Genomic DNA, 26,435 nt, shown 5'->3' with positions numbered 1-26,435 from the left:
GCTGATGTGAGCCCCGCATGGCCTGACAGCAGGGACCCAGGACAAGGATACCAGCCAGGCCGGAAGAAGAAAGGGTCCTCATGAAGGACAAGCAGGAAATAGGGGGACAGAGCAGAGTGGGGTCCAGGGTGCAAAGGCCCTTGACGAATGCCTTCATGGCTCACTGTGGTGAGTTTCCAAGTCTGTTGCACAATCACCTCTCTACTGTCTCACAGGCTCATGTGGGCCAACCTGCAAGCAAGAGGCTGCAGGGTAAACCCCAAACTGACACCACGCAGAGCTCAGCAGGCTGCCGGATAAAACACTGGCATCCAGTTCAATCTCAGATAAACTGACCAATATTCTAGCATAAGTATGTCCCAAACATTATATAGGACATACTTACACTAAAAAATGTATTCATTGTTTGTCCAAAATTCAAATTTAACTACGCGTCCTGTATTCTTATTTGCTAAACCTGGCAACCCTAAACGCACAGAAGGGGGATCTAGAGGAGGCTGCAAATTGGTCAGGAAGCAGAAGAACCGGGGGACACAGGGCGAGAGGCAGTGTCCGGGAATGAGCGTCCACAAGAAGGCGGGGTTGGATGTGTCCAGGAGGGGCGGTGAGCAGCCTCCACCTGGAGCTCAGAGGGACAGCCAGGCGCCCCCTGGACGGAGCCCAGGGAAGCCAGAGGCTGCTGCCCACAGGTGCTGTCAGCTGCGCTGCTTTGTGCATGAAGGACCCTTCGAACTGTAAGATCCCTTAGGCTGTCAGCACTCAGCTGACCTCCTCCCCTGATGCATTCAGCTCTCACCTACTCCCCCTCCTTCTTCCCCCCGAGGTGACATTCCTGCTGCCCTCTGCTGGGCCCTATTTTAATCCTTCTCACTTCTCACCTGGGGTTCCAGCCCAGGTCCTGCCACCTTCTCCCTGTCACGGCCAGGTCACAAAGGAGACCCAGCTCCGATTCCACATCCGTTCTAAAACCCAGTCCAATTGTCTGTGGCCCCTAAAACTGATGCCATTTCATTGTCACCAGAAATTTGAGCCAAGCATATTTGCAGTTATAAATAAAAGACGCATCTGTGCAGGCCGTTTGCCGGGGACGGTACGATGTTGAACAGCCCGTGTGTTTAGGTGTCGAGGGTTTCCTTACCCATGATCTGAGAATGCAGCCAGGGGCCCCGCAACTTGAAGCAGGACCGTGGCCCAAGGCTCCAGGACAGAAGAAGCAGATTTTTTGGTGGGCCTGGTGTTTGTAAATCCTAGGCTGCTAGCAAAATGTTCTCTGAAATTCAAATGACTCAGACATTCCTAGGAGACTGTTTTAGCTGAAAAACAGAATGCGTCCAGTTTCACAATATCCCTGCGTGGTTAAATAATGACTGAAGGGGCTTCATGGGCCCAAGGGAAAGCCGCACGGCTCTGGAATCAGAGAAGGTCTCTTCATCCAGACCATCCAAGCCCTGGGGGTGGTGCTATCCCTGGCTCCGCCAGCAGAGGGCAGGTGTCTCCCAAGTGCATATCTGTGTGTGGCAGGAGGAGCCGCCCCAGGAGGCCACCTGGGCTGCCAAAGGCCCAAATCCAACAAGCAGATGGCAGCTCCCAGCAGGTAGGCAGTGATCTACCTCGCAGTTCCACTAGTCATGCCTGAGGCCGCAGAAAAGTCCTGGGTGGGGAGGGAGGCTGGGTGCCTTGATGGCTTCTGCTTTCTTCTTAGGTGTCTTGATCAAAGCTTGAGAGAGTACTCCTAGAATGTGAAACAATCTTTGGCAAATTTCCGATGGGAGTGGCCTGAAGGAGGCGGCTCGGGAGGCTGTGCCGTCAGGCAGCGTCCCCCACACCCAGCAATGCATTATGTGGGCAGGCTGCCACCTGTGGGGAGGGGCCGGGGTCTCGAGCGTGGGGACTGCGGAGACCCTGGAGGTGTCCCAAAAGGTGCTCACAGGCAGTGGAGTCATGGTGTCCCCAGCGGGGGCCCTGCCAGGCCTGCACTGAGATGTTCAAGCCCCCAAAGCCCCCAAAGGAAGGAGCGGACGGCGGGGCCTAGAGTGAGTCAGAAGCCATCTGGCAGCGCGTGGGATGCAAGGCCAGAGCATGGGATGGCCCGCCTGCCCGGAGCTGACCGTGGGCGGCACTGCTGGCCCCGAGGCTCCCTGGGTTGCAGAGGTGTCCTCCAGAGAACACTCCAGCCCTCTGCCTGAAAGGGCACAAAGCCACCACTCTGTACGTAACGTTGCAGGACGTGTCTGGACTCCTGAACCTCACTGATGCGTCATCGAGGACCCCTGGCCCCCAGGTTCCCACCCTGGCACTGGGTGTGCAGCCGGTCCTCGCCCTGGGTGCTGAACTCCTGAGGTGTCATGTGGCCTGGATGCCAGCTGTCAGCAGCCGGTCCTGGGCCCCACCTCACTTCCTTTACTGTGTTCACGCCAGATGATTAAAATATTGTCAAAGAAAGCCATGAGCCGTCTCAAATCCAACCTCGGGCACCGACCTGGGCTTTGATTTTCCTGACTTAAACACTTAGAAGGCGCTCACTGTGAACCAGGAGCTGCTCCGAGCACTTTACAAACGTTAACCCGTGTAGTTTTAAAAGACAGTTCCTTCAACTTTGTTCTCTGCTGACAAACAGTGAGGAGAAGCCAGACTCTTTTGTCTGTTGGGTTTTGGTCACAACTGGTCTTAGCCGAGCACTGACTGAAGTCTGAGCCTGTCTCCTAGTCCCCGACGGGAGTGTCGGGGGCCTCTGCAGGGTCGCTGCTCTACATGATAGAAAACAGTGTGGGTGAAGGCCCCAGCACAGGCTGCCCCACGCGCGGCTGCCACACTCATCTCCTGTGAGGCTCAGGCACAGGGCGGCAGGCAGGAAAGGGGCCTGAACATCGGCCGTCTCCACACCCGCTCCGCCCGCACCCAAGTGCCAGGCGCGTTGCGGGGTGCTGAGCAGCGGGGTGGCAGGGCCTCACCGTCCCCGGGCCTGCAGCCTGCTCAGTGAACTCTGACTGTGCCGGGAGCTGCTGGCCCTAACTCACTCTTGAAAAGCAAAACACAGAGAGGGTGAAAAAAAGCAGGAGAGGGAAATGAGCTCACGTGTGCAGGACTTCTCCACAGAGAAGTATCCCTGGTGAGGACCACGAACCAGCACCCACAGAGGGTGGGGCTTCTTTCTCACTCTTGGGGGAGAAGCAGAACAACAGGAAACGCACTGTCAAGCATCCCCTTTGTTCTCGTACCCAATTCCAAGAAGAGCCACGGCAGCACACACAGACCCAGGAATACGCGATGACTGGGGACCCCCAGGCCCCATAAATTCAGCTCACTTTCCTTGGGGGGCCTGGCCTTGGGATTAAACGGTGTCCCCCCCTCCCCCGCCCCTGCTGGCAGCGCTCAGCACCCCACCCAGGTGGTCACAGGCGCTCTGCCGCCACCTAGTGGTCACCCTTGCAGCACATGTGCACCTGGGACGAGGTGGGGACCAGAGTTTCCTTTGCCGAGAAATAACGTATCTGTGAATTCCCTGCCTTCTTAATGAAAAATCTTGCGGTTCTGGACTGTGGGAAAGAGGCTAGCCTGTCCTTGCCAGATAAGTTTTTTGATCTGAATCAAACCTTTATTCCCTGTTTGGGGCACCAAGAACCCTCCTAGAAGCCAGAGCCTATTGTAGAGTGTGGTCACAGAGTCAGCCTGGGTCCGAGGACAGCTGGTACGCCAGAGGAAAAAGGTGCTTCATTACAGACAACTCTCATTGGCATCAAGAAAATGGAGTAATAAAGCTCATTAACTCTTTTCTCCTTGGGGGAAAAATGACACAAACACTTCACACATGGATTTGCAGACTTTGCCCCTGCAAGGACACGGCAGGACTGAACCTACCTTTTAACCTTGAACCCCGAAAAGCTTTTCCTTCTTCTAACAAGATGCTACAACCGTACTGAGGTTGGCATGTTCTGAGGCAGACTGGCTTTCTTTCTTTTAGGGGGGCTTTGGGGGGGTTCTGGGCCGGCCACCACTGCGGCCTGGAGTTCTGGGGCATGAGGGGCCTGGTCCCTCCCTGTGGCTCTTCCTTGACCCCACATAGGTCCTGGGGGCCAGTCCCCCACCCCCAGCTCTCCCCAAGTGGAACTGGCTTCCCTTTTCTTCTAACCTTTATCGTAACATGGCCTCGCCCACCCACTCACTCATTGTTGTGCGGGAGACCCTGCTCACTGCGCCATGTGTCGTGCGGAACGGCCTGCGGGGTCTCTGCTCCCGCTCCCCACACAAGAACGCAGGATATGGTGAGGCCAAAAAGGAACACCCACGGAGCCTTAGGTAGGGGAGTCATACCACTATGGTCTCACTGGAGGCTGGGCCCACCGGACGCGCGACCTGCCGTCCGCCTTTCCGCCAACCGACCGACGACTCTCCTCCACTCTCCTCGACTCTGTTCCTCTCCTCTCTTCCGCTCTCCTCGCCTCTCCTCGGCTCTGCTCGGCTCCTCGGCAATCTTCGGCTCTCCTCCGTAGCCGCAGCAGTTATACCAGTGGCCAATCGGCTAACCAGCCACAGCCGACGGCCAATCAGCCACAGCCGACGGCCATCCACCACCCGAGCCAGCACCCTCCCACGCGAGGCTGAGAGCCTGTAAACTACTTTCTGGGGCTCTGTCGCCACACTCATCCATTCACGTCATTCCTCACCAGCCCCTCTGTCCCAGCTACAGGAGCTGAGCCCTGCCCTGAGGGAGCCTGCATCCAGCATGGGAGACATGTGAGAACAGACCAGAGCCCAGCGTCACAAATGCGCTGACAGAGGCAGGCCAGGGCTACGGGTGCACGGAGGTGAGGCCAAAGCCTGGCTGGGCTGGGAACAGAGACTTTCTGGAAGTGGCTCTGAGCGACACAATACAGGGAGAGGGAAGGGCATTTTGTGCTCCGGCTTAGTAGGTTCCTTCCCTCCCCTCCTCTCTGCCTCCTGCCTTTGTTTGCTGGTGTATCTAAAATTACCTTAGTCTTTATTTAAAGCTGTTGCTATGTTGGACCTTTTTCTAGCCTGACATGCGTACTCGTCCCTGTGCCTCCTCATCTCCCTCTGACTGTGAAGGCAGCAATGTGCTCCTGGAATCATCCCCAAGTGTGAACAGCCCTTTCTGTCTGCTCACCCTTCCTCGAGGCTTCTCCTTCTGGGGGTCTGGCCCTGCCCTGTCGGGTTAGACAGCTCAGAGCCCTACAATACAAATAACCACGAAAGGCTGACTAGCTTTCCTTCCTTCCTTAACTTTTATATTTTTGACACAGACTATCCCACCGACTCTCCCACGACCCCCTCTTCACCCTCTTGTCACCTAAGAGATGGGGAACACTCTCTCTATGGCACAGAGTTGCCTCTGTAAAAGGGGGTGCCGACCCTGCCTTGGACTGCCTGGCTCAACACTGCTGCTGTCACCCCATCTCTCCTACGGGCCGTGGGGCTCCGGGGGCCCTCCTGCATTGTCCCTTTACTGGTCTCTTGTTGAGCGCAGACGCTGCAAACCCAGCATGCCTGCAACGCACTGTGGCTGCTAAGAGAAGGTAGCCCTTCGAGTCTGCCGTGCGTTAGTCTCCCGCAAACCCAGTGTCCCTCTCCCAAAGGCGGACAGCTGGGTCACTGAGAAGCAGTTCTGTGCCTCACTTTCCCACTGCTGAATGGGGGTGATGTGCAATGCTGAAGACTGAGGACCTGGCAGAAGGGGCTCTGGTGACACGGAAACGCAAGCTGGGACAGTGGGCACTAGTCAGACTACATCAGAGCGAAAGCATCACGTCGACAGAGTTACTGACGAAACAGGCTGAGAAGGGAGACATTCTAGATCTTCCCCAAACTGAACAACAGTCAAAAGGCGGATGAAAGAGCTAATTCTGGATCCAAGGCTATGAATGGAGACTTGGCTTCTGAGGGGCAGCGGTGCATTGTGGGTAACAATGCCTAATATCCACCCTATCTCGGCCCACTGGGTAACAGCAGTGTGTTTTGGGAAATGACACCCCAAAAGGAGCAGATGAGACTTTCACGCAGAGGCAGAGCAGATGGTGACAGCCAGGAGGGATGAGGACGCGCAGACCAGAGAGGATGAAAGCTGCGGGTGAGGAAGGACACAGGTGAGGCTGTACCTGATGAGCTAAGTTCAGCAGGAGGTGGGTGGGGAGGGGAGTCAGAGCTCAGGAAGTGGGGAAGCCCTAGAAGAGAGGATGGAGGGGAGTGCAGTCCATCCATGACTGTCTCTACTTTCTCGGAAGGAGAAGGTCAGCTACCGAGGGCAACAGGGGCTTGAGGACAGTGGACCTGACCTGGAACAGTCCCCTGGGCATCAGGACCACAGAGGACCATGAGGCATAACTGAGAAGCGAGGTGACAGTGGACACCCTGAAGTGGGAGGTGCTGCTATGGACTGAATGTTTGGGCCCCCCCGCCCCCAGTCCATATGCTGAAGCCCTAATGCCTCTGTGTGATGGACTTGGGGGGTGTGGCCTCTGGGAGGCAGTAGGTTTAGAGGAGGCCAGGGCGGGGTCCCCATGACAGGACCAGTGCCCCATAAGAGGAGGCAGAGGCGTGGCTCAGGAGGCAAAGCCACATGGGGACAGAGCCCGAAGGCAGCCGTCTGCAACCCAAGGACAGCGCTCTCACCGGACACCAACCCTTGTCACCTTGACCCTGACTTTCTACCCCCAGAACTGGGAGAAAACACCTTTCTGCTGTTTCAGCCACACACCCCGTCTCTGGTCTTTCATCAACAGCCTCCGAACAAAGATCAGCACCAAGCTGCCCGCTGTCTGCTTTTCATTCCTGAGCCCCGAGCAGCCTGGCATAGAAGCCGACGGCAGACTCTGTGGTCTGTGGTCCGTAGGCAGGTCCGTCAGAAGGACAAGGGAACAGCAAGGGGATTGGCCAAGGTGGGGCTCCTCACCCACGCCTGGGGTCCCTCACGTTACAGCGACTGGGCCTTTTTCACAGGCTCATGGACAAAGGTGGAAATGGACTTAACACCAAACAGCGAAAGGCATTGGACAGTGTGGCCTATCAGGGGCGTCACGTGTGCCACGTGTGTGTTGTTGGGAAGAGACCAGTGACAAGTGGAAGCCAGCAGCGCTGGCCCGGATCAGGAGCCAGGAGAGGGGCTTTGCGTGTCACTGTGACTGTGTGGCCTTGGGCAAGCCCCTTCCTCCCTCTGGACTCTGCTGTCCTCTTAGAATGTTGAGAATAGACGCTTTGTTCTGCGGTCTTTGCCAGCTCTAACACTCTCAGATTCTGAGAACTTGAAAACACTGAAATATCCTTAGTTCAACAGTAGTGAACGGTGGGCGGCTGGGTCCCAGGGCTCTTCATTTCCTGCAGAAGATATTCCTGCCCGTAAGAAATACTTCCCGTAATAGGAAAAGGTGGATTGGACATGACTTACACCGAGCTTTTCAGAGACCTTACGGGAACTGTAAAGGCTGTCGTTCTGCATGGCTTGGACAAGGCCAGGGGGGAAATTTGGGGGAAACCCCAGGAAATGTCCCAAGAGCCAAGAAGCCTTGTGAGGAGAGGCTTTTTCCCCCTCATAGTGTGCTTGTTTTGCTTCCTTTTTCCCTGGCTTCCGGCCCGGGCCTGCTCTTCCTTCCTCCAGGAAGCCCTCTGGCTGCCAAGTGAGCTCCCCAGAGCTCCGGTGACAAAGCCCTTCCTGTACCCCAGCAGGAGCCGCTCTCTAGGGCACGCCTGGATGCTCACAGCGGACCAGGAGCCTCTCTGCCTCGCACCTCATTTGTGTTCTCCCTGAAGGCAGAATCCTGGCAGAGGCCCAATTTGGAAGCACAGGCAACGATGGGGCGGGGCCTGTGGCTCAGGCCGGGGTGACACCACGGTGCCTTATGCCCCAAACAGCACCCTTGGGGGCTTTGCCACTTCTCCTCCCCGCCTCTGCCTCCAACTAGAAATCTGAAGACGGGCCCCACTGGTTCAGCCTCAGAAACGAGTCCACGTGGGGGCATTACCAGGCTCCAGTACCGCGTTGGGCCACCAGAGTGCAGTGACACGGTGACGGGGTGCAGGCAAGGACCATCCCGCTGCGGGTTTGCAGAGCCTGGGGAAAGGCGCTGCTTATGCAAAACCCACTCAGAATTTCAAGGCGGCAGCAGCAGAGCGTCCAGCCAAGAGTAGGGCCGCACGACTGCACAGCCGCACGCACGCCCGCGCGTGGCTGGCCCTGGCTCAGGGGCCTCAAGGACCCAGCCCCCTTCACACCTACAGAGGCCCTGGGGCTGACTGTGCTCTGGACAGCCTGCCACCGCCAGGTGCCCCTTAGCCTGTTCCCCACCAGCTTGCCTGTCCTTTCTTCCCTATGTCCCGCTGACTCTGCGCAAAACACTTGGAGAAAATTCTATTTTCAGAGGAAGCCACTGGGGTGAAGCTTATGCAAAAGATGTATGATTTCACAACTGTCACGTAATTTCTCTCAGGAAAGAGGGAGCCCCCATGGGAAACAAGCATAGGGGATCCAAGCTCTGAAAACTTAACCCAATCCCAGGCTTCTCGGTGGCTTCTAAAATAACCTGGCAACCCATGGTTTTCATATTCAAAGCAGCCAGCATGTTCCAAAATATTTACATCACCTGAGAAAGAAGACTGGCCCAGAAGGGGCTCCAAAGCTCCTGGCCAATGTTTACATTTCTGTATCTAAGAGCGACAGGGTAGGGAACGGCTGACCTGCTGTGGGACCCTAGGACTGCTCCTGCCTTTTCTGGTTGTCAGCTCCCCCCCCCTCGCCCCGTGTAAAAGGAGGGTGTCGAGCGGGGGTAGCTCCCCTGCCATCCGGCTCTGACACCCTACCCTCGCTTCAGAAAGGTCTGTAAGACACAGCAGGCGAATGAGAAAGAAGGCGTCCAATCTGACCGACAAGCTAAACAGCAGGTGGGGGCACGCCTCTGAATCAGGGACCAGCACGTCACATGTCCGAGCTCCCAGCCCAGTGCTGCTGAGGCCCCACACAGACTCGCACGTCACCACACACACACTTTTTTCTGGCCTCCTCCCTGAGAGCCAGCTGACAGAGGGCAGTGCAGTCCGAGTGTCCCCCTCATGGCTCTGTGACCTTGGGCAGGTCCCGGACCCCTGTGGGTGTCCTGACTCCCAGGGTGCACACAGGCCTTGGCTGGGCCACACAGATGGAGCACGGCCGTCATTAAACAAATTGTATGACTCTCTTGAGTTCTAAGCAAATGCCTCATAGAAAAGGCTGTCTAGCAGTGACAGGTAATTTCTGTGCCCAAAGCCGTTTTCTGAGGAGAAATGGGCCTTGGAGGCCTGATGTGAACGTCTGGTCTCTTCTTACCCAGCACCTCTAACCTCTGTGCCTCGCCGGAGGGACCCATGGAAACCGGGGAGTTAGGCGGGCAACGGCGGCCCCGGCACCTACCCTTCTCTTTGGTAATCCTCATCCAGATTGGACAGGAGCTGTGAGCCGGCCGTGGAGAGGTCGCCCGCGGCCAGGGGCAAGTCCCGATAGGCCAAGTTCACCAGCTGCCCGGCAGCAATGCTCTTGGTTTCCTCGTCTACTTGTTGCGAGATGACCTCAACTTCGGAAATTCCTCCTTCCGTGGCCGGCCTGCGCGGGGAGGAGGCAACAGAGGAGTCATCCCTCACCGGCAAAGCACAGTCTCCCTTCCCCGGGAAGGAGGGAAAACGCGCTGGAATCGGCTGTGCTGCTGGCAAGTTGGGGGGCCGCCATGCTCCCTGTCGGCCACCCCAGGGTCCAGACGGAGGCCCTAACGCCCCATCTCTTCCCCGGTTAGGAAAAGTGGGAAATGGGAAGAAGAGCTGCTCAGATCTGAAAATAGGAGGCTCAGGGCAGGGCCTTCATCAGTGGGAGGCAAAGACCCACATGGAAACTCAGCCCACCAGCAAGAACGGGTTTAGGCTCGTGATTCTGGGTCACTGGACTGCGCACTGGAGTCGCTGTTTCTATAAATTGTCTCCTGCGTTTCTTTGTGAAGCTTCCTTAGGATGTTTCTAACATCTGTAGCACAACAGACAGCAGGTTTTTGTTCACAACTGGATGTACTGACAGTGGTTTGGAGCCAACCAAGAGACCTGGGGAGACCCCAGCGGCCTTGGGGCCGTGAGGACAGAAGGGGCCGCTGTCCCTGGGGACCAGCTCTCCCGACCGGAACTGTTCCTGTGACAGCATCACTTTGAAGGTTGAGTGCGAAATGGGGTCACTTCATCAAATGTCTGCGTGGTGGGTCTCCTCCCGTGTTACGGTTAGGCTCACGCAAGGACCCCCAATCACCCACAAGTCCACTGGCGTGGCAAGGCACCTGGACAGGGGCAGTACCACCTCGCAGCCCACCGGGGTATCTGGCAACTTGTGGTGGCATCTGTGTTTGCCACAATGACCAAAGGGCTCACCACTGACCTAAGTAGGAGTGGGGACAACTAAGAACTGTCCTACCCGAACACCCCCAGCAGCCGTGTGGGGGTCACTTGGCTCAACTTCTTGGGGCGCCATCTGCCGTCCCTCCAACACACCCTTGACCCTATTGTGCCCAGTAGCTTCAGAGGGGCTGCATCTTGTCCCGCCAGCCAAATAATGAGGATGAGACAGAAAACTGGTTTGAGTGCAGAGGGGTCAGAATGAAATCTCTGAGGGAACTGACAGGCCACTATCAACACTGAGGGGGCGGCCAGAAAGAGTTTGGGGCCCTGGTGCCAACTCTAATGCCAACTCCGCGGGGCTCCTCTCAGCCTCAGTCTCTCCAGCGGAAACACGAGGAGGTGATACAAACGCTCCGTTCCCTCTCACTCGTGGTCCAATATGGACGAGAGAAGTACGGACCAGGTGGGAGGAGCCCTGGAGTGACAAGTTCCCACACTTGAGTGGGGGCTCCAACTTCCACACTGCTTTCCACGTAACCAGGCATCCTCAGCGGCAGTCAGCCAGGCGTTAGGCGCTGCATCTGCCTGCTTCTCTTTTGCCTGAATCTTCCAGGCAATTGAGGCAGACGTGGGATTTTTATGGGGACGCCGCAGGTTGGCTGCCTAAACTACCCAAGTTCACCAAGTAACTTCCGTGCCCCAATTCTCTTTGCTTTTTGCTGCCTGTCAAGCACAGACAACAGCACTCATCACTGCGGGACACTTACAAAATGACTCAGGATGTCGTCACAGCATGTGAGGCTTCTCAACATGCTGGAATAAAAGTGGGGGTATTCATAGGGGGAACCCAGCTCCTCCAGATGTTTCCCCAAAGTAGGTGCTAGGTTGCATTTGTTCTTTCTTCTGGAAACTCAAGGAAACCGCGGAGTGGGGACTGAACATTAATGTTCCCGGACGGCTGGCTGAGTTCTGAGATGGACAGGAGTTGGCTCTGAGCCGCATGGAGCAGGCCACCTCTGCCTCCTCACTGGCCTGCGCTCTGCCGCCTCCTGCCGGTGCTCAGAGTGGCCCAGCACTGTTTCAGGTCACGTGGGCCTCAGAAGACAAGGCCTCCTTTGGGGGGAGTCAGGTCCCACAGCTCAGAGCCTCAGTACTGAGGCTGCACCCTGGTCTTGGAAATGAGGAACAGGAGGGTGGACAACATGTGTTAATGTCTCCATTCTTCACCCCGCTTTGCCACAGGCCCCTGCTGAGCCTGCCATGAAAAGGCGGCGTGCATCTCCCAACCCTTGAGTCTGTGTTCGGTTACGTGACTTGTTTTGGCCAATGGGATGTTAGCAGGGGTGACACAGAGGCATTAAAAGGCGCATGCTCTTGCCCCTGTGATGTCATCATTAGAAGGTGACCAGCCCAGCCCTGGGGAAGGGGAGAGACACACTGAGCAGAGGCCAGTCTCCCCCAGGCCAGCTGACAGCCAGCGAGCCCACAGGTAGGCCTGAGCCCGCGGGGGCTGGCGGAGCTGCCCAGTGGCTCCCGCAGACGCGGAGGACCAGGCGCTGCCTGCTGGATCCCCGCGGGTGGCGTGGCTGGCTGGCAGCAGCACCGCCGTGGCAGCAGAGGGCAGGCGCACGCTCCGCGGGGCAGCAGCCAGGCCCCTAGCCCCTAGGTCGCGGCCAGTGCTGTAACAAGGGGTGCTGTGCTCGTCTTGGTGTTTTGTGGTATTTTTGCCAGTGATGCAGCCACAAAACCAGTGACCGCTGCCCGCCTCTGGCTCATGAAGCCGCCGCTAGGAACCTTGTCAGGGTTTCTAAGCGCCTGCGCTTCCTTCTGTTGGTTCACCTTAAGCACTTTCTATTTTGCCTGGAGGTTTACTTCTGAAATGCTTCCCGTTTTCCGGGGCCTCCTGCTAAAGCAAGTGCGTGCGGTGGTCCCTGCCCGCTGGGGCACAGACACAACAGTCTGCATGGCAGGCAGAATCCTCTGCTTCTTTGAACGAACAAACCAGGTGACGTGAGTGAGGCAACTCAGAACAAGCAGGGGTTCTGCTTTTGAATGTGGGCTCGAGGACGAGGGCACCGGTGCCCCCTGGCCTCCTGCTCTGGTGCTTCTGACACTAGTCCCCCCTCAGCACCCACGGGGAGCACACCCCAATACTACTTACTGGGGGCTGCTCATGGTGAAAGATGCAGACAGAGCCATGGGTTTTCGTGCTGTCTAGCGGGGCTCAGCTGTCTTGAAGCTGGACGCCAACATTTCCAGGCATGAGGTCTATGAGGCACACAGGTGTGGAACCCTGAAAACAGAGAATTGAGTAGGAATTTATTACACGCAGACGCCAAACCGAAGCCCGCCTAAGCTGACCTAGAAACAGGAAGTCCTTACATTTCCTTCACAGCGATGCTGAACGGATTCTACGATGACCCCCTGGTTCCCCTGTCATCTCACAACAGGCACAATTTCTCTCTTTTGGACAGATGAAGAAACAGGCTCGGCATGACAAAGTGACTTTTCGGTGTCACACATAGGTGGCAGGGACCCCAGGCTGATTCCTAATCCACAGCTCTTTCCACCAAATGTGCCTAAGGAAACTAAGGTACTTTTATGCATCAGTTTTAGGAATCTCAATAAGGTTTGTCTCCAAAATCTCAAGTATTTTCCCACAAATTTCTTTCTCCCATTTCCATCCCTTTCTTCCATTCCCTCTCCACCCATCCTGGCTTCCCTCCCCTCTTCTGAATGGTCTCTCAGTGAGGAAGGGGGCAGAGAGCCCAGCTCCAACTCACTAGCCCGTCACCTTGGTAAGTTACTTAGCTCCTCTGTCCTCAGTTTCTCCACTATAAAATGGGAACAATGGAACAAAATAAGAAAATTCACATAAACACTTAGAATAGTGCCTGGAAAGTAGTGTTGTTTTTATAATGTTATAAATTTAAAATGCACAGTCTGTTGACTCTGAGCACATTCCAAAGCATTTGGGTGGCTGAGTGTAAGATTTCTTCTTAAAACCTGGACTAGATACATAGAATATACTTTTCTATAAACCAGTGCTCTGGTTCCATCTGGAAGTCTCCAGGGAAACAGCAACAATCCGGCAGGACGTACACAGATGAAGAGACACACCCAGGTTCTGGGTGATTCTGCACAAGTTACTAGGTAGGTTACTCAAAGGGCCCCCCTTTTGTAAGTTACTTCCACTGCAAGTTGCTTTTCCTACAATATCAACAGGATAAAACCTGGCTCCCTCCTGAAGCTCTTCTCTCAAAGGCAGCTGAACTCAAGAGACAAAGGGAACAATCGTCTGTCCTGCAAAAGGAACGTGTGCTCTGAGGGTGAGGACGAGGGGAAGATAGTAAATTTGCAAAGTGGGGAAGCTCCTTTAAGTTCTGTGTAAATAAGAAAAGTGAAAGCTCACGGTAAAGAAACTTGAAGAAATCTTGGGCAAGTCTGAATTTAGAACAGCTGGAAATAAGAGATGGACAGCTCTCTAATATCAGAAGGGCTTTAATACAGATGATCACTGGTCCCACACCGGATGTTTGGGGGGCAAGAAAGGACAGGGGACAGCAGCTGGGAGAATCTGGATGGACAGTTCATAACCAAACCTAAAGTTCACTTTACCTTAGTCTACCTTAGTCTACCTTAGTAAGGAGGGTCTCGCCCTCAAAACCAGAACTCTTATTTGTAGTGTTTGGGATTGTGTGTTAATTATAGCATAGACTTGATAAAGTCCTTCATTCCACAACACAGATTTGATCATTCTCAATCATTTTTGTTCTCTTTATAATGTCTCAAGCTAACAGACTTCCTAGTAGTCAGACGGGACATGTGATGGCCCAACCTCAACTAACAATGAAGCCAGGATTGAGGTCCCCACAAATGGAAGACCACGTGAGCAACAGCCCTTCCGAAATGGTGTTTCACCATGTTGTATTCCCACGTGAGAACTTTACACACTACACGCGAAACCAGCTCTCTGGGGATATAACAGGAAGCTCCTTGCAGGCAAGACTGAAACACACAAAACTCTAAAATTTGTGTGTACCCTTAGTAGTGAAGACAAATGAAAAATGACAAATCTGTATTTAAAAATAATAAGCACGAACTTCTACACTAATATAGTATTGTCAATATAAAACATAAGCAAAAACCAGAAATAAAAATGATAAAAAATTCCTTTTTAATTTTACTTTTTGGAAAGGAAATTTCAAATATATAGAATTGAAGGTACCCATCACCTAACCTCAAGAGTTAGCAGCTCGTGGACAGTTTGTTTTCTCTACATTCCTGTCCTTTTCCCACCCCTCGTGGTTATTTCCAAAACTCCTAGATGTCCTTTCATCCATTTGTAAATGTTTCAACATGTAGCTCCAAGGTTCAGGATTCCTTTTAAAAGGCATAACCACAAAACTAGCATCACCCCTAAGTCAATAATATTTTCTTAATGTTATTAATTGACAAGGCTTTGTTCACATCTTCCCATTTGTCCTGTAAGTTTTTAAAGGTTTCCTGAATCAGGAGCCAAACAACTTGCACACATTACGACTATGTAGCATGACTCTTAAGTCTCATTTAATCTGTAGGTTTACCCCTCTATTGCATTTTCTCCATGCAATTTATTGGAAAAATTGGGTCATTTGTCCAAGAAAAGTTTCCCACACTCTGGGTTATGGTGATTGCATCTCTTTGGTGTCATTTAACATGTTCCTCTGTCCTCTATATTTCCTATAAATTTTAGTCTGTAGACTCAGGTTCAAAATTTTTTTGTGAAGACGATAGGCATTGCCGTGAGCTCCATTAGGAGACAGATAATGACCTTTTCCTCTTTTTCTGATATTAACAGCCTTGATCATCCGAGATCCATCAATTCATTAGCGTTTGCTAAAAGGTCATATTGTGATTTCGTCCTTCATTTATCAGGATCTAGGGAGACAAACTCCCCCTCAGCAACTATTTGATTCCCTAAAGTACAGTTCATATAGAAAAGGAAGGATAAATGCTTAACTTCCCCCCTTTATTTACTGGTTTTCCAAATAACAAATTGGTATCTTATCTTCCAAAGTTGATCAATGAGGTTTTATTTACGGCTGTTTCCCAGGGGCTGAGCTGGGGGAGCGGCCTCCCTGGGAAAGGGGCGGCAGAGCCCTAGAGCAGAGGTGTGAGGGTGAGGAAGCAGCAGCTGGCATCTCCAGTGCAGGGCACAGGGAGGCAGGTGAGAGGAAGAGCATGTCTGATGGACAGTGAGTAGCTGCTTTAGTCAGAGGTTTCGACTGTAACAAGCAGCGAATTTCAGAAGGCAAGATTCCTTAACATGCTGTTATTTAAAAATATTTTCCAAACAAAACAACACGCAGAGCACACGCCTAGCAGGAGGCAGGTGTGGTCTGGCACTCTGTAAGTGAACATCTGAAGTGCAGGCCTACTGTCTCACAGAGCTGGTAAAAGCGGCAGAGAAAACCTAACCCCCAATCTGAGGGTCTCAGGGTGGAGGGCTTCATGGGGGCGGTGCGATCAGTGCCTGTATAAGAAGCCTCCAGGACTGTGAAAACTAAGGGTGCTGTGGAAGAGGCCTACCCGGTCTGTGGCGCTGTCACAGCAGCCTGAAGGGACTAATACAGCACCTAATTTTTCATCGCCTGCTCACCTGGTGCTAGGCTTGGCCATGGGACTGGCTTTGTCAGAGTAGATTGTAAACTGAGATGGTTAATTTTAGGTGCTAACTTGACACATAAAATAAAAGGATTATTTGGTTAAACATTATTCTGGGTGTGCCTGTGAGGGTGTTTTGGATGAGATTAACATCTGAGTCAGCGGACTAGGTCACCCACCCCAACGCGCCAATGTCGGGGGGCCTCATCGGAGCCGTGGTACGCCCGAATGGCACAAAAGGCTGAGGAAGACAGAACTCTCTCGTTCTGCCTCAGTGCCTTTCAGCTGGGACAGCAGTTCTCCGTCACACTCGCGTTCACACCATGTGCTCTCCTGGGTCTGGACTTCTGAGCTGCCATTGTAGTGTGAGCCAATTCCATATATAAGCCTTTTTCTTGAAACACACACACACGTGCCATTGGCTCTGTTTCTCTGTAGAAGCCCAGCTAATATGTCAGCAAACAGGAAAAGCATGCACAGCTCACCTGGTGCGAGCCGTGGCCATGCCCAGCACAAGTCTGTCTGCCTGGGCCTGCCCTCTCGTTTGCACATCCCCCGGGCAACGCGCAGGCCCCTCACCTCAGCCAAGGCCAACCAACCAGCTGCGCCCCCAGCCCACCCCTGAGTGCCTGAGCTCAGTCATGACCGGAAGAACCACCCAGCTATGCCCACAGACTCACAAGCTAAATATTCGTAAAGGTGTCGCACATAATAAAAAAAAATTTATTCTGTCGTCATTTATTAGCACCTTCTGTGTTCTAGGAACCACGTTACACATTGAGATTATCAAGATAAATAAGACGTGGTCATAGCACTCTAAAGGGACTTGTGGGCTAGTGATGGACAACAGACGCATGGACAGAAATTACAATTCCAAGGGGTGAGAATGACAAAACATCACAAAAGAATGTTTTGAAAGCTGCAAACTTCCTTAGAAATACCAAATAACTAATGACTGCTCACTGGCAGGTGCACTGTCCCCCCTTCATCCGGCCATCTGTTAAGAAAAGTTTTTTTTGTAAGCCCACCAAGTTTTGGGGGTGGTTTGTTAGACGATTATTGTGGCAACAGATAACTGCTACGTTTTAGACAAATGCCCACTGCAGCACATACAATGCCACAAAGATGCGTGTGTCTAAAACGCTGAATTTCTCTCCGTCCTCCCTTTGACCCTCCGCCTCTCACCTGAGGCCCCTGTGTTAACACCAGGTGTGGAAATCCTTGCTCACAGTTATGCCAACGTACAGGCACATACTCATGTGGCTTTGTGTTTAACAAAATAAAACCAACTCTGTAATTTGCTGTCAGCACTTAGCAATATATGATGGACATCTTTTCTGGTCAGTAGATACAACCTCACATTTTTCTAATTTCTTAACTCATGCACACACACGCAAGTTCACAGACATGGCTTCTCACAGTCATGTTCCCAATGGCTCCTGTTGCTCCTCTGCCCGCTCCCACCACAGCACCTGCCTCCCGCTGCCGTCCCGCAGGACGTGCGTCCAACCCGCGGACATCCCCCCTCGCTTTTCTGTGTGCTTGTATCACAGCTTACAGATCAACATTCTGTTGTTTGTTCTACTCAAAAATACTCATCCTTCACCCTTACCTGCTTTTCGCTTTCCCCTCTGCAACACCTTGTAGAATCCCGAGTCAAGCAGTGAAAGCTGAATTCTTTCTTTACTTCACTAGGGCTGGGTAGCATCTACTGTGTGGACGCTCCGTAACTTAGTCAGCAATTTCCCTGTGGAAATTTTCAGATGCTCTTTTTGGCCACTGTGAGAAATGCTACAGTAAACATCCTGCTCGCCTTTCGTTCTTGTCAATTCCATCACCTCAACAACCCGGAAACCCACGCCTCCGCTTCTTCCAGCCGCACTGCCACTGCTTACCTCCTGGCCCGGAGATTCCCCAGCTGCGTCCTCACACTCGGCCCAAGTCGAGCACGCCCCGGCGCCGGCGCTCTCCATCCCACCTCCCAAGAGGTCTTTTTCCTCCAGAACTTAAAAACTAGATGTGTGACTCACACACAGTAAAACAGTCATAAGTGTGCAGTTGGATGGGTGTGAACAGAACCAGCACCCGGGTCAAGATACGTGACATTTCCAGGGCTCTGCAGTCACGGCCCTGCACCCAGGGGCCCTCCTGACTCCCGCCCCAGAGACTGCTGTGGCCGCTCTTACACTGTCTGTAAATGGACCCCCCACCCCCACCCCAGCGTGGAGGCCTGGTGTCTGCATTCAGAAGCTCGACACACTGTCCGGGAGAGTCACACAGGCGTTTGCATTCACGCGGCTCGGGGCACTGACGTGTAAGAACCACGGTTCATTTTCCATTCACCTGTTGATGGAAAATCCAACTGCTCCCAGCTTGGGCTCTTATGAAAAAGTTGTCGTGCAAATTTTGTGGAAGTCTTTCTCGGACATACATTTTTAATTTTAGGTAAATATCTAGGAGTGGAATTGCCAGACTGTAGGGCAGGTGTATGTTTAACTTTATAAGATTCTGCCAAACATAGCAAAGTGGCTATGCTATTTTAGAATTCCACCAGCCATGTGTGAGAGTTCCAGTTGCCAAAAGAAGTCTTTTAAAATGCAAATCTGTCATACTATTTCCTACTTAGAAGTCATTTCTGGCTCCTGCCAGACACGCTCATACACCCCGGGAAACGCGCAAAGGCCTCCACGACCTGGGTCCCGAGCCCCATCCCTTCCCCAGACGCCCCGCTCTCCAATCACACCCCTTTACAGAAGCCCTCCCTCGGCCAGAATCCCACTTCCTTCCTCATTTGCATAGCAAATCTGTTTGCAGGTGTTTGCGGATGACTTCACACCCCTCTGAGCTGTTGCTGGATTCTGTCCCCCTCAACACCCAGGGTACAACTCCATTACACACTCCACTCCAACCAGCACTAGCCACACGACCTTCTCTCTACCTGGCCGGCCCTGCAAGACACTCTCTCGCTCCCTTCCCTCTCCCAGAGTCTACTGATGGCTCCCACCAGACCCGATGTCAACTGTGCACAGAACGACGAGTGGAAACTGTCACAGTCCCTGACCCCACGGAGCTCAGGGCAGAGTGGAAAAGACAGAATCAAGAACACAAAGACCATCAGTTTTAGGAAGGAAGATTCTTACTTTGAGGTAAGAGAGAAGGGCAGGAAAACAGGGGAAGCTCCAAAGAAAAAACACGGGCCCTTGGGAGAGGCCTCTCACAGTCATATGGTTGGGGCCACTTTCCTGACTGCACACAGAGCCACCAGACAGCCACTTGCTATCCCTGTGCCATGGACTCTGCCCACAGCCACAGCGGGCAGGCTGATGGAGTGGTGACCGTGTACCCGGCCTGGTGCTGAAGTTTTCACTACACTGTCACAATAATTTGTCAAAATATACAGTTTTAGGCCCAACTTGTGGATATTTTACAATTTACAGAACTTGGGTTCAGGATAGGTTAAGAACCCTGCCGGGTCTACACTGTCTGCGAGTGGCTGAACCCAATGACAGGGCCCCTGTAAGAGGCAGAAGAGGAGGGACACAGACACAGAGGGCAGTGCAGACCTGGGCGAGGACCCCGTCCGTCTGCGTCCTCTGCCAGGAGCCAGGCACCCTGGAGCCTGCTGGTCCGTTTCCCTCACTGTTTCAGATGGTTTGCTCCAGGACGGCCTTACGTCCCCGTCAGTGACCCGGGCACAGAACGAGAGGCTACAGGCAGTTTTTGCCAATGTGTGGGGGTAACTTGCATAATGTGTCCCCCGAGCTCTGGATGGAGGGGCGAGGACTAAGAAGGCGGCTTGGGAACCTGGAGGGTGACCCGGGCACAGAGCACAGTATCCTCTGCCTGAGACAGGAAGGATCAGAGAGAAACCAGCGTCGGTGTGCATCGCAGGCGACCTGACGGAAGGGGAGCTCGGCGGCTTGTCCAGTCAGTGGCGTGGCCTGAGCGTACTGTCCCAACTGTGGGCACAGTGTGGGGGCCTGCCTTCTGGTGCCCTTCTGCACAAATGCCAAGGTGGCAGTAAGTTGGACGGTAACTAGAGTGATTATTGGTGGAGCAGCTCATGGAACAGAAACCCATCCCAACAGGAGAAAAGGAGCCTTTGGAACAATCCCCAGTGTCCACGGGAAGCTGCAAAGCTGTGAAGGCCCTGGGCCAGGGGACAGGTGGCCACACCAGCAGAGAGCAGCAGGGCTGTGGGAACCAGTCCCGTCTGCGGAGAGCAATACTGCAGAGTGACCTCAATTAGAGGAGGCAGGAGACCCAAGGGGCGGGTAGTGTTCCCAGTTTGGAATGGTGCCTTCGGGGCTCTTGACAGAGGGCGTCACTGAGCATGTGCCTCCCTGCTGCCAGCACAGAGGGAGCCCTGCTTAGAACCCGCGTCCGTACGCCTCGCAGCTCCTGCAAGTCAGGGCCTGCCTGGTCTGTGCTGGAGGGGACTCATCTATTCAGCAGAATCCAAGACTCTGCAGCCCAAGCACCTTTTCCAACTTCAGGGTGTGTAGGTTGAATGGTGTCCCCCAAACTCACTCAGAACCTCAGAACATGACTTTATTTAGAAACAGGCCTTTGTAATCAGTAAAGACAAGGTCATCCTGGATTGGGGTGGGCCCTGAACCCAATGGCAGTGTCCCCCCAAGAGGCAGAAGAGGAGAAGCCGTGAGAGGACAGAGGTGGAAACGGGAGTGACGCCTGTCACAAGCCCAGGGACACCTGGGGCCACCAGAAGCGGCAGGAAGGAACCTCCCCCAGGGCCTCTGGTGGGAGCGCAGCCCTGCTGACACCTGGGTCTTACACCGCTGGCCCCCAGCACTGGGGGAGGCTAAATTTCTGTTGTTTTAAGCCCCCCCGTGTGTGGTACTTCGCTACAGCAGCCCCAGGGAACTTGCACAGGAGCTGAGGTCCCTCTCCCTACAGGGCAAGTTAGGAGCTCTCCAGCCCCTACGTTCACCCCCACATACAGGTGCCAAGAAAAAAAATCTGCTGAATAAACACATTTCCCAGATTTTGAATTGAGAAGTGTGATGTCCCCTGATGCCCCATGAAGGGCTCAGTCATAACACTTGACAGCACCTGGGAGACCAAAGCCTGTCTATCAAAAAGTCGCACCGTGTGGCTCCAGCCAGGCAAATCTACTAAGTGTCAGCATGTGGCCTCCAGTTTTGTCCTCTCAAGGTTGAGTCAACCTTAGCATGATTAGCTAAATCACGCTAATCAAGCTCACAAGACATAAAATTTAGGCCGCAAATGTACTCATTAATATGTGTGTGAGAAAGACAGAAAGCTTCTCATCCAGTATCTAAAACGCCCAAGTTCACCACCAGAGCCAGTCCGCCCAGTGGGAGCTGATCAGAGACAGTACGTTGTACGGAGTCTGAGCAAGGAGTCAGGGCACCACCAGAAAGCAAAGGTGGACTCCATCCCCGCCACGGACAAGCCCGGCGGCCTTCCCTGCACCACAACCATCCGTCTCCAGCACCGGAAGTTCAGGCCAGCCAGTCTGAGCAAGACAGAATGGTTGTTTAAGGCACTGCATTGTGGGATAGTTTGTTCCACAGCAGCAGTAACTGGGACATCCCAAATGAGAAACGTTAGCCCGACTACAATAGTAAAGAGAAATGAAAACAAAACTATATATAAAATCTGGAAATAAAGCACGTGTGTCGCTGGCTGTGAGCCCCAGACTTCCCACAGAGTGTGACAAATATCCATGAACTCAGATGCACAGGAAGCTTTACCCCCCACACAGAAGCACTCGGGTCGAACGCAGACTCTGTTGAAAATGTGGATGCCACCCGTGTGACACCGGCCAATCGTGCTGCAGTCAAGAAAGCCACGGCTAAATCTCTGATCATCTCCAACGTGTCACTGGATAACGCCGCATCGTTTGACACAGACCAAGCCCCAGAGCTGCCTACAGTGCGTAATTAAGGGTTCCCGACGTGCTAAGGTTTCCTTCTGCCACACGCCACTCATCTATGCTTGACTCTTCCAAGGAACACAAACGAAGTACCATCTGTACAGCCAGCTCTCCGTGTGAGTCATTCTGTCCTGCAAGTTTAAGGCACCGCCTGGCTCAGCAGAGCAATGATTCTGGGCTCCCTAAACTACTGAGCCCGGGCCTGTCATTCGACAGGCTGCACTCGAGGAATCCTCTGATGCTTCTTTTCAAAAGTTGGAAGGTTATCTTCGGAAAAGAAGAGTAATAACAGCCTGAATGTGGTTACAAGCAGAAATAGCATTATTTCTCTTTAATCTTTGTCTTCAAACTGACTCCATAATTTTCTGGGTACTCACACTTTCAAGAACCACCTCATTTCAGCAATTGAGACTAATTTTAAGGTGTTTTTAAAAAAACTCATCTGGTTTAAATCAAGTCTCCAGTCTCACATCCAGCTCAAACCTCGGGTGGCCATAAACAAAACAGCACAGACTGGGTGGCTTTAACAGAAACCTCTCACAGTGCTGAAGGCCGGGAAGTTTCCGACCAGCGGGCCAGTTTGGTCAGGGTCTGGGGAGAGCTCTCTCCCTGGCTTGCAGACAGCTGCCTTCTCACCATGTGCTCACAGGGATGACAGAGAGAAAAAGAAACCTTTCTCTCTCTTCTTATAAGGCCACAGTCCAACAGATTAGAGCCCTGTGCTTACGACCTCACGTAACCTGTCTTACCTCCGAAAGCCCTCATCATCTAATACGGTCACACTACGGGTGTGGGGACAGAGCCCCAGAAAGTAGTTTCCAGGCTCGCGGCCTCACATAGACAGGTGCTGGCTCAGGTAGTAAATGGCCATCAACTATGATTCGATGGCCGTCAGCTGTAACCAGTGAGCCATTGACTACTGATATAACTGCCGTGGCTACGCTAGCAGGAAATGGGGGCTAGTAAGAAGATGGTGGCTGGGCTGGCAAGCATGGATTGCTGTTAGGATGGTGGGTTGCGGACAGTGTGGCTCCAGCCTCCAGTGAGACTATAGTGCCGCCAGCGAGAATATAGTGGTATGACTCCCCTACCTATGGCTCCGTGGGTGTTCCTTTTTGGCCTCACCATATCCTGCGTTCTCTTGTGGGGAGCAGGAGCTGAGACCCCGCCTGGCACCCCGCACAACAACGGGTTACGACATCAATATATGTATTCAGGGGGTGGGGGGGCATAATTCAGTCCATAGCACAGAACGTGATCTCTGGAGCCCCTTCCTCCCGCGACCAAGTCTGGAAGGTTGAAGGTGCTCACAGGTGTGTGTGGACTGAGTAATCTACCTTTGCCTCACTGATCCAGAAATGGTTCAGGGCTTATTTCGAGACTATTGGCTGGTGAGCGCCTCAGGGTCTTCTGTGTACACTTTGCCTTTTCAAAGGCAGTTTACACAAGTCAAATGTGCTCTCTGGCCAAAGCAGGTCTCTCCCAAGGTCGGCAACGGTGGCCCTTTACCAAAGCATAGAGTGCCCATCATCTGACTTCATCCGGAAGTGCCTGACCCGCCGTCTTAGAGCAGCTCTGTGATCAAAAGCTGCCTCTGGTGAGGACAGCTGACCCTCCTCAGGTCAAATATAATTTCCTCCAATGGTAACCAACTAAGATTTCTCCGGAAATATTATTTTTGGTTTAATACCCTTCTGGTATTCGGGGCTCCTAACTACAATGGCGGTAGAAACACTCCAAGGATGGTCACGGCAGCCCCAGAGTGTGTTGCATTCAGAATGGACACCGTTAGGGGTGAGCTAGTCTGAGTTTCTGTCCCCACTTTACTGGCTTACATCTCCTTATTTACAAGACAATTGAAAACTGATTACAGACACGACTTTTCTTTAATCGGGCAGCCCCTCCTCTGCTCCTCATTCAACTTCAATTTTAAAAGTTTAAATTGCAGCTGGTGGCCAGGCGAGCCTCTTATTACACGGCTCAGCGTGTCCTGGCAGCCACAGCCCTCAGCACTGTCTCCTCTGGCAGGAAGGAGAGGCAGGGCAGGTAGTGGGGCAAGTGGCCTGAGACCGGGGCACCCTCTGGGAAGGGTCAGAGCAGTAAGTAAACTAATTGGGAGCTCAAGTTAGGGCTTTTAGCCTCCGAAGGTGTGTAAATGGGAAGTTACAGTGATGGAAGGTGACTACAATGCGTCGAAACAAAAGAACAGGGAGAAACACTGTAATCCCTCAGAAACATAAATAAAGAAAACTTTTTGATTAGGCACACTCATTCAATCCTCTTCCCGTCGGCCCTATGACAACTACTCTTCTTCCCATTTTACAGATGAGGAAACTGAAGGCACAGAGGTGCTCTCAAAGTCCCACAATTAGCAAGTGCTAGAGCCAGAATTCAAACCCTGGGCAGAGCCCACACTCGCAGCCACTTCTGCAGCCGCCTCTCGATAGAACAGGAAGGACGCCAACAGAGGAAGGAGCTGTGACAGGGAGCATTTCAAGGAGTAGAAGTCAATAGAGTCAAACGTTGCTGAGCCATCAGGAACGAAATCTGAGAAACGGCCACAGATTCAGATTTAGGCAACCACGGGTGACCTTTAAGAGTTCTGTTTCAGTAGAGGAGGGAGGGCAGGGGTTCCTTGTAGGACATCAAACAGGCAGTGACAGCAGATAGAGTCCCAGGTAGAAACTGACAGCGAAAGGGCAGGGAGAGGAGGCAGAGAAATTTCCAAGCTTTTCTTTGGAGACTATGCCGAAAACAATGGAACACTTTCTTTATTTGAGGGATTACAATGTTTCTCCTGTTCTTTTGTTTCGAAGGACAAAACGAACACATTTTAGTAGTCATGGTTAAAGGAGAATTAGCAAGTGTCACAGAAATTGTTTTTTAAAAACACTATATCAAATTCAGGTAAAATACGAAGCTCTAACTCTTTCAAGGGAAACCATCATGGGGAAGGCTGCCTTATATAAGGATATATAAGCATATATAAGGATATGCTGCGTTGGCTGCACATACTGGCAGTTCTGGAACTAGGGAGGGAGACTGAGGGAATCAGGGATGAAATAACCCTCCTGGACTTGTTTTCAGCCAAGAGAAAGCAGTTGAAAGCATGCGATGACTGGGGCCTGAAACTCAGAGAGCAGCTGCCCTATTGCAGCCTAAACTCCCAAATACCTGGGCTGCAAAGAACAGAATACTGATGAAAATTCTGTTTCAATGAGCTGCGGGAACTCCAATTATCAGCCCCTGATAACTACTGAGTAGTTTCTAGTACAATTGAAAATCAAGTATTTCACTTAAGCCGGCTTTAACTTCTTTTGTGATTCAAGATTGTTGACAATGAATAAGAAACTCATTTTAAAGAATACCAAATTAAGAAACACCTGGAGAAAAAACACATGTCACCACTAAGTAGCTTACGCGATCAGTCACAGAAAGACAAGTATGGCAGTTGCCAGTGCCTTCCTCAACAATGTATTAAAATGTTCATTACATCAGGCACTGCAATGCATGCTAGTTATGCAGCTGGGAAAAGTTTTGTTTTCTCCCCCTACCTCCAACAAAAGACACTCGATGAGGGGAATAAAAAGATAATGCTTAAGCATCCATAGTTTCCCTACGGCTTTTCCCAGCTTAAGCATGTTTCAAGGGAAAACAGTATGTAGTCCAGAAACATTTTTACGTCCCTCAAATTGACCATTGCACCAAAAAGGGTGCTCACCTCTGCATTAAATAAAGTCCTGCTGGAATAGAAGAGCGTAGACTAGTCCACTTTTGGATGCTTTTTAATTATGAGATTTCTGACTGAAGAAGAGTGATGCTCCCCATAGGAAACCCCGTTTCCTCCCCAGAAATCAAACCACCTCCCGCTGCTTTCTGCTTCCTCCCCAGTAACACCAGAACTCATCTGACTGGAAATGCCCAGGGCAGGAAAACTCCACCTCAGCATTTCCATAGTCACTGGGAAGGGGTTCTTCCAGAGCCAATGTTTTCCATGAGGCAAAACCGCTCTACAAATTGCTTCACTGCCAGCAGAACAGCATAATGGAAACAATTTCGTAGTGTTTTAAAACGGGTCATATCGCCCAGGGAAGAAACCAGCTTATAGAATCTACGAGGGAGTCTTACTTACATTTCCTACCTGCTACTGTTCATCAATTTAGAATTAAAAGCTGTAACTTCCAGGAAGTACAATGTTCAAGGAATCCAGTATATGTACCTGCACGTTCCTCACTATCATCTCAGAGATGTGACCTGAGGAGGAAAGTTTGCAGCCTCCCTGGGTGAACTTCCCACTGATGCAACGACAGCAGTTTCTAAGTCCCTAAGAACCGCAAGGGCCGTGGAGCACCATCCAAGGCCCGCATCAGAGTCACGCACCTGCAAAAACGGGCTGCATAGACGTCCACGGGCGAGCACGCCAACTCCCCGACTTCCCCGAGGAACGGCCACAATGGTGCAGAGACCGGGTGAGGGCCTCGGGCGGCACGGACTCCCGTGACAGACCGCGTCGGTG

The 26,435-nt window shown here is 52.5% G+C and overlaps 1 protein-coding gene across 1 annotated transcript in view; it reads right to left on the bottom strand.

Annotated features, from left to right (window-relative positions):
• Nucleotides 1-26,435, bottom strand: part of TMEM266 (transmembrane protein 266) — a 58,909-nt gene that overhangs the window by 26,794 nt on the left and 5,680 nt on the right. Inside the window, 3 exon segments of the mRNA XM_088789410.1 lie at nt 4,312-4,519; nt 9,395-9,583; nt 12,515-12,646. Of these exon segments, the coding sequence (XP_088645536.1) occupies nt 4,312-4,519; nt 9,395-9,583; nt 12,515-12,552 (435 nt within the window). The 5' untranslated portion in view covers nt 12,553-12,646.

Source organism: Rhinolophus sinicus, chromosome 13, assembly GCF_057876585.1.
Source record: "Rhinolophus sinicus isolate RSI-liver-muscle chromosome 13, RSI-T2T, whole genome shotgun sequence".
Lineage (NCBI taxonomy): Eukaryota > Metazoa > Chordata > Mammalia > Chiroptera > Rhinolophidae > Rhinolophus > Rhinolophus sinicus.
This window is presented reverse-complemented; position numbering and strand designations above follow the sequence as displayed.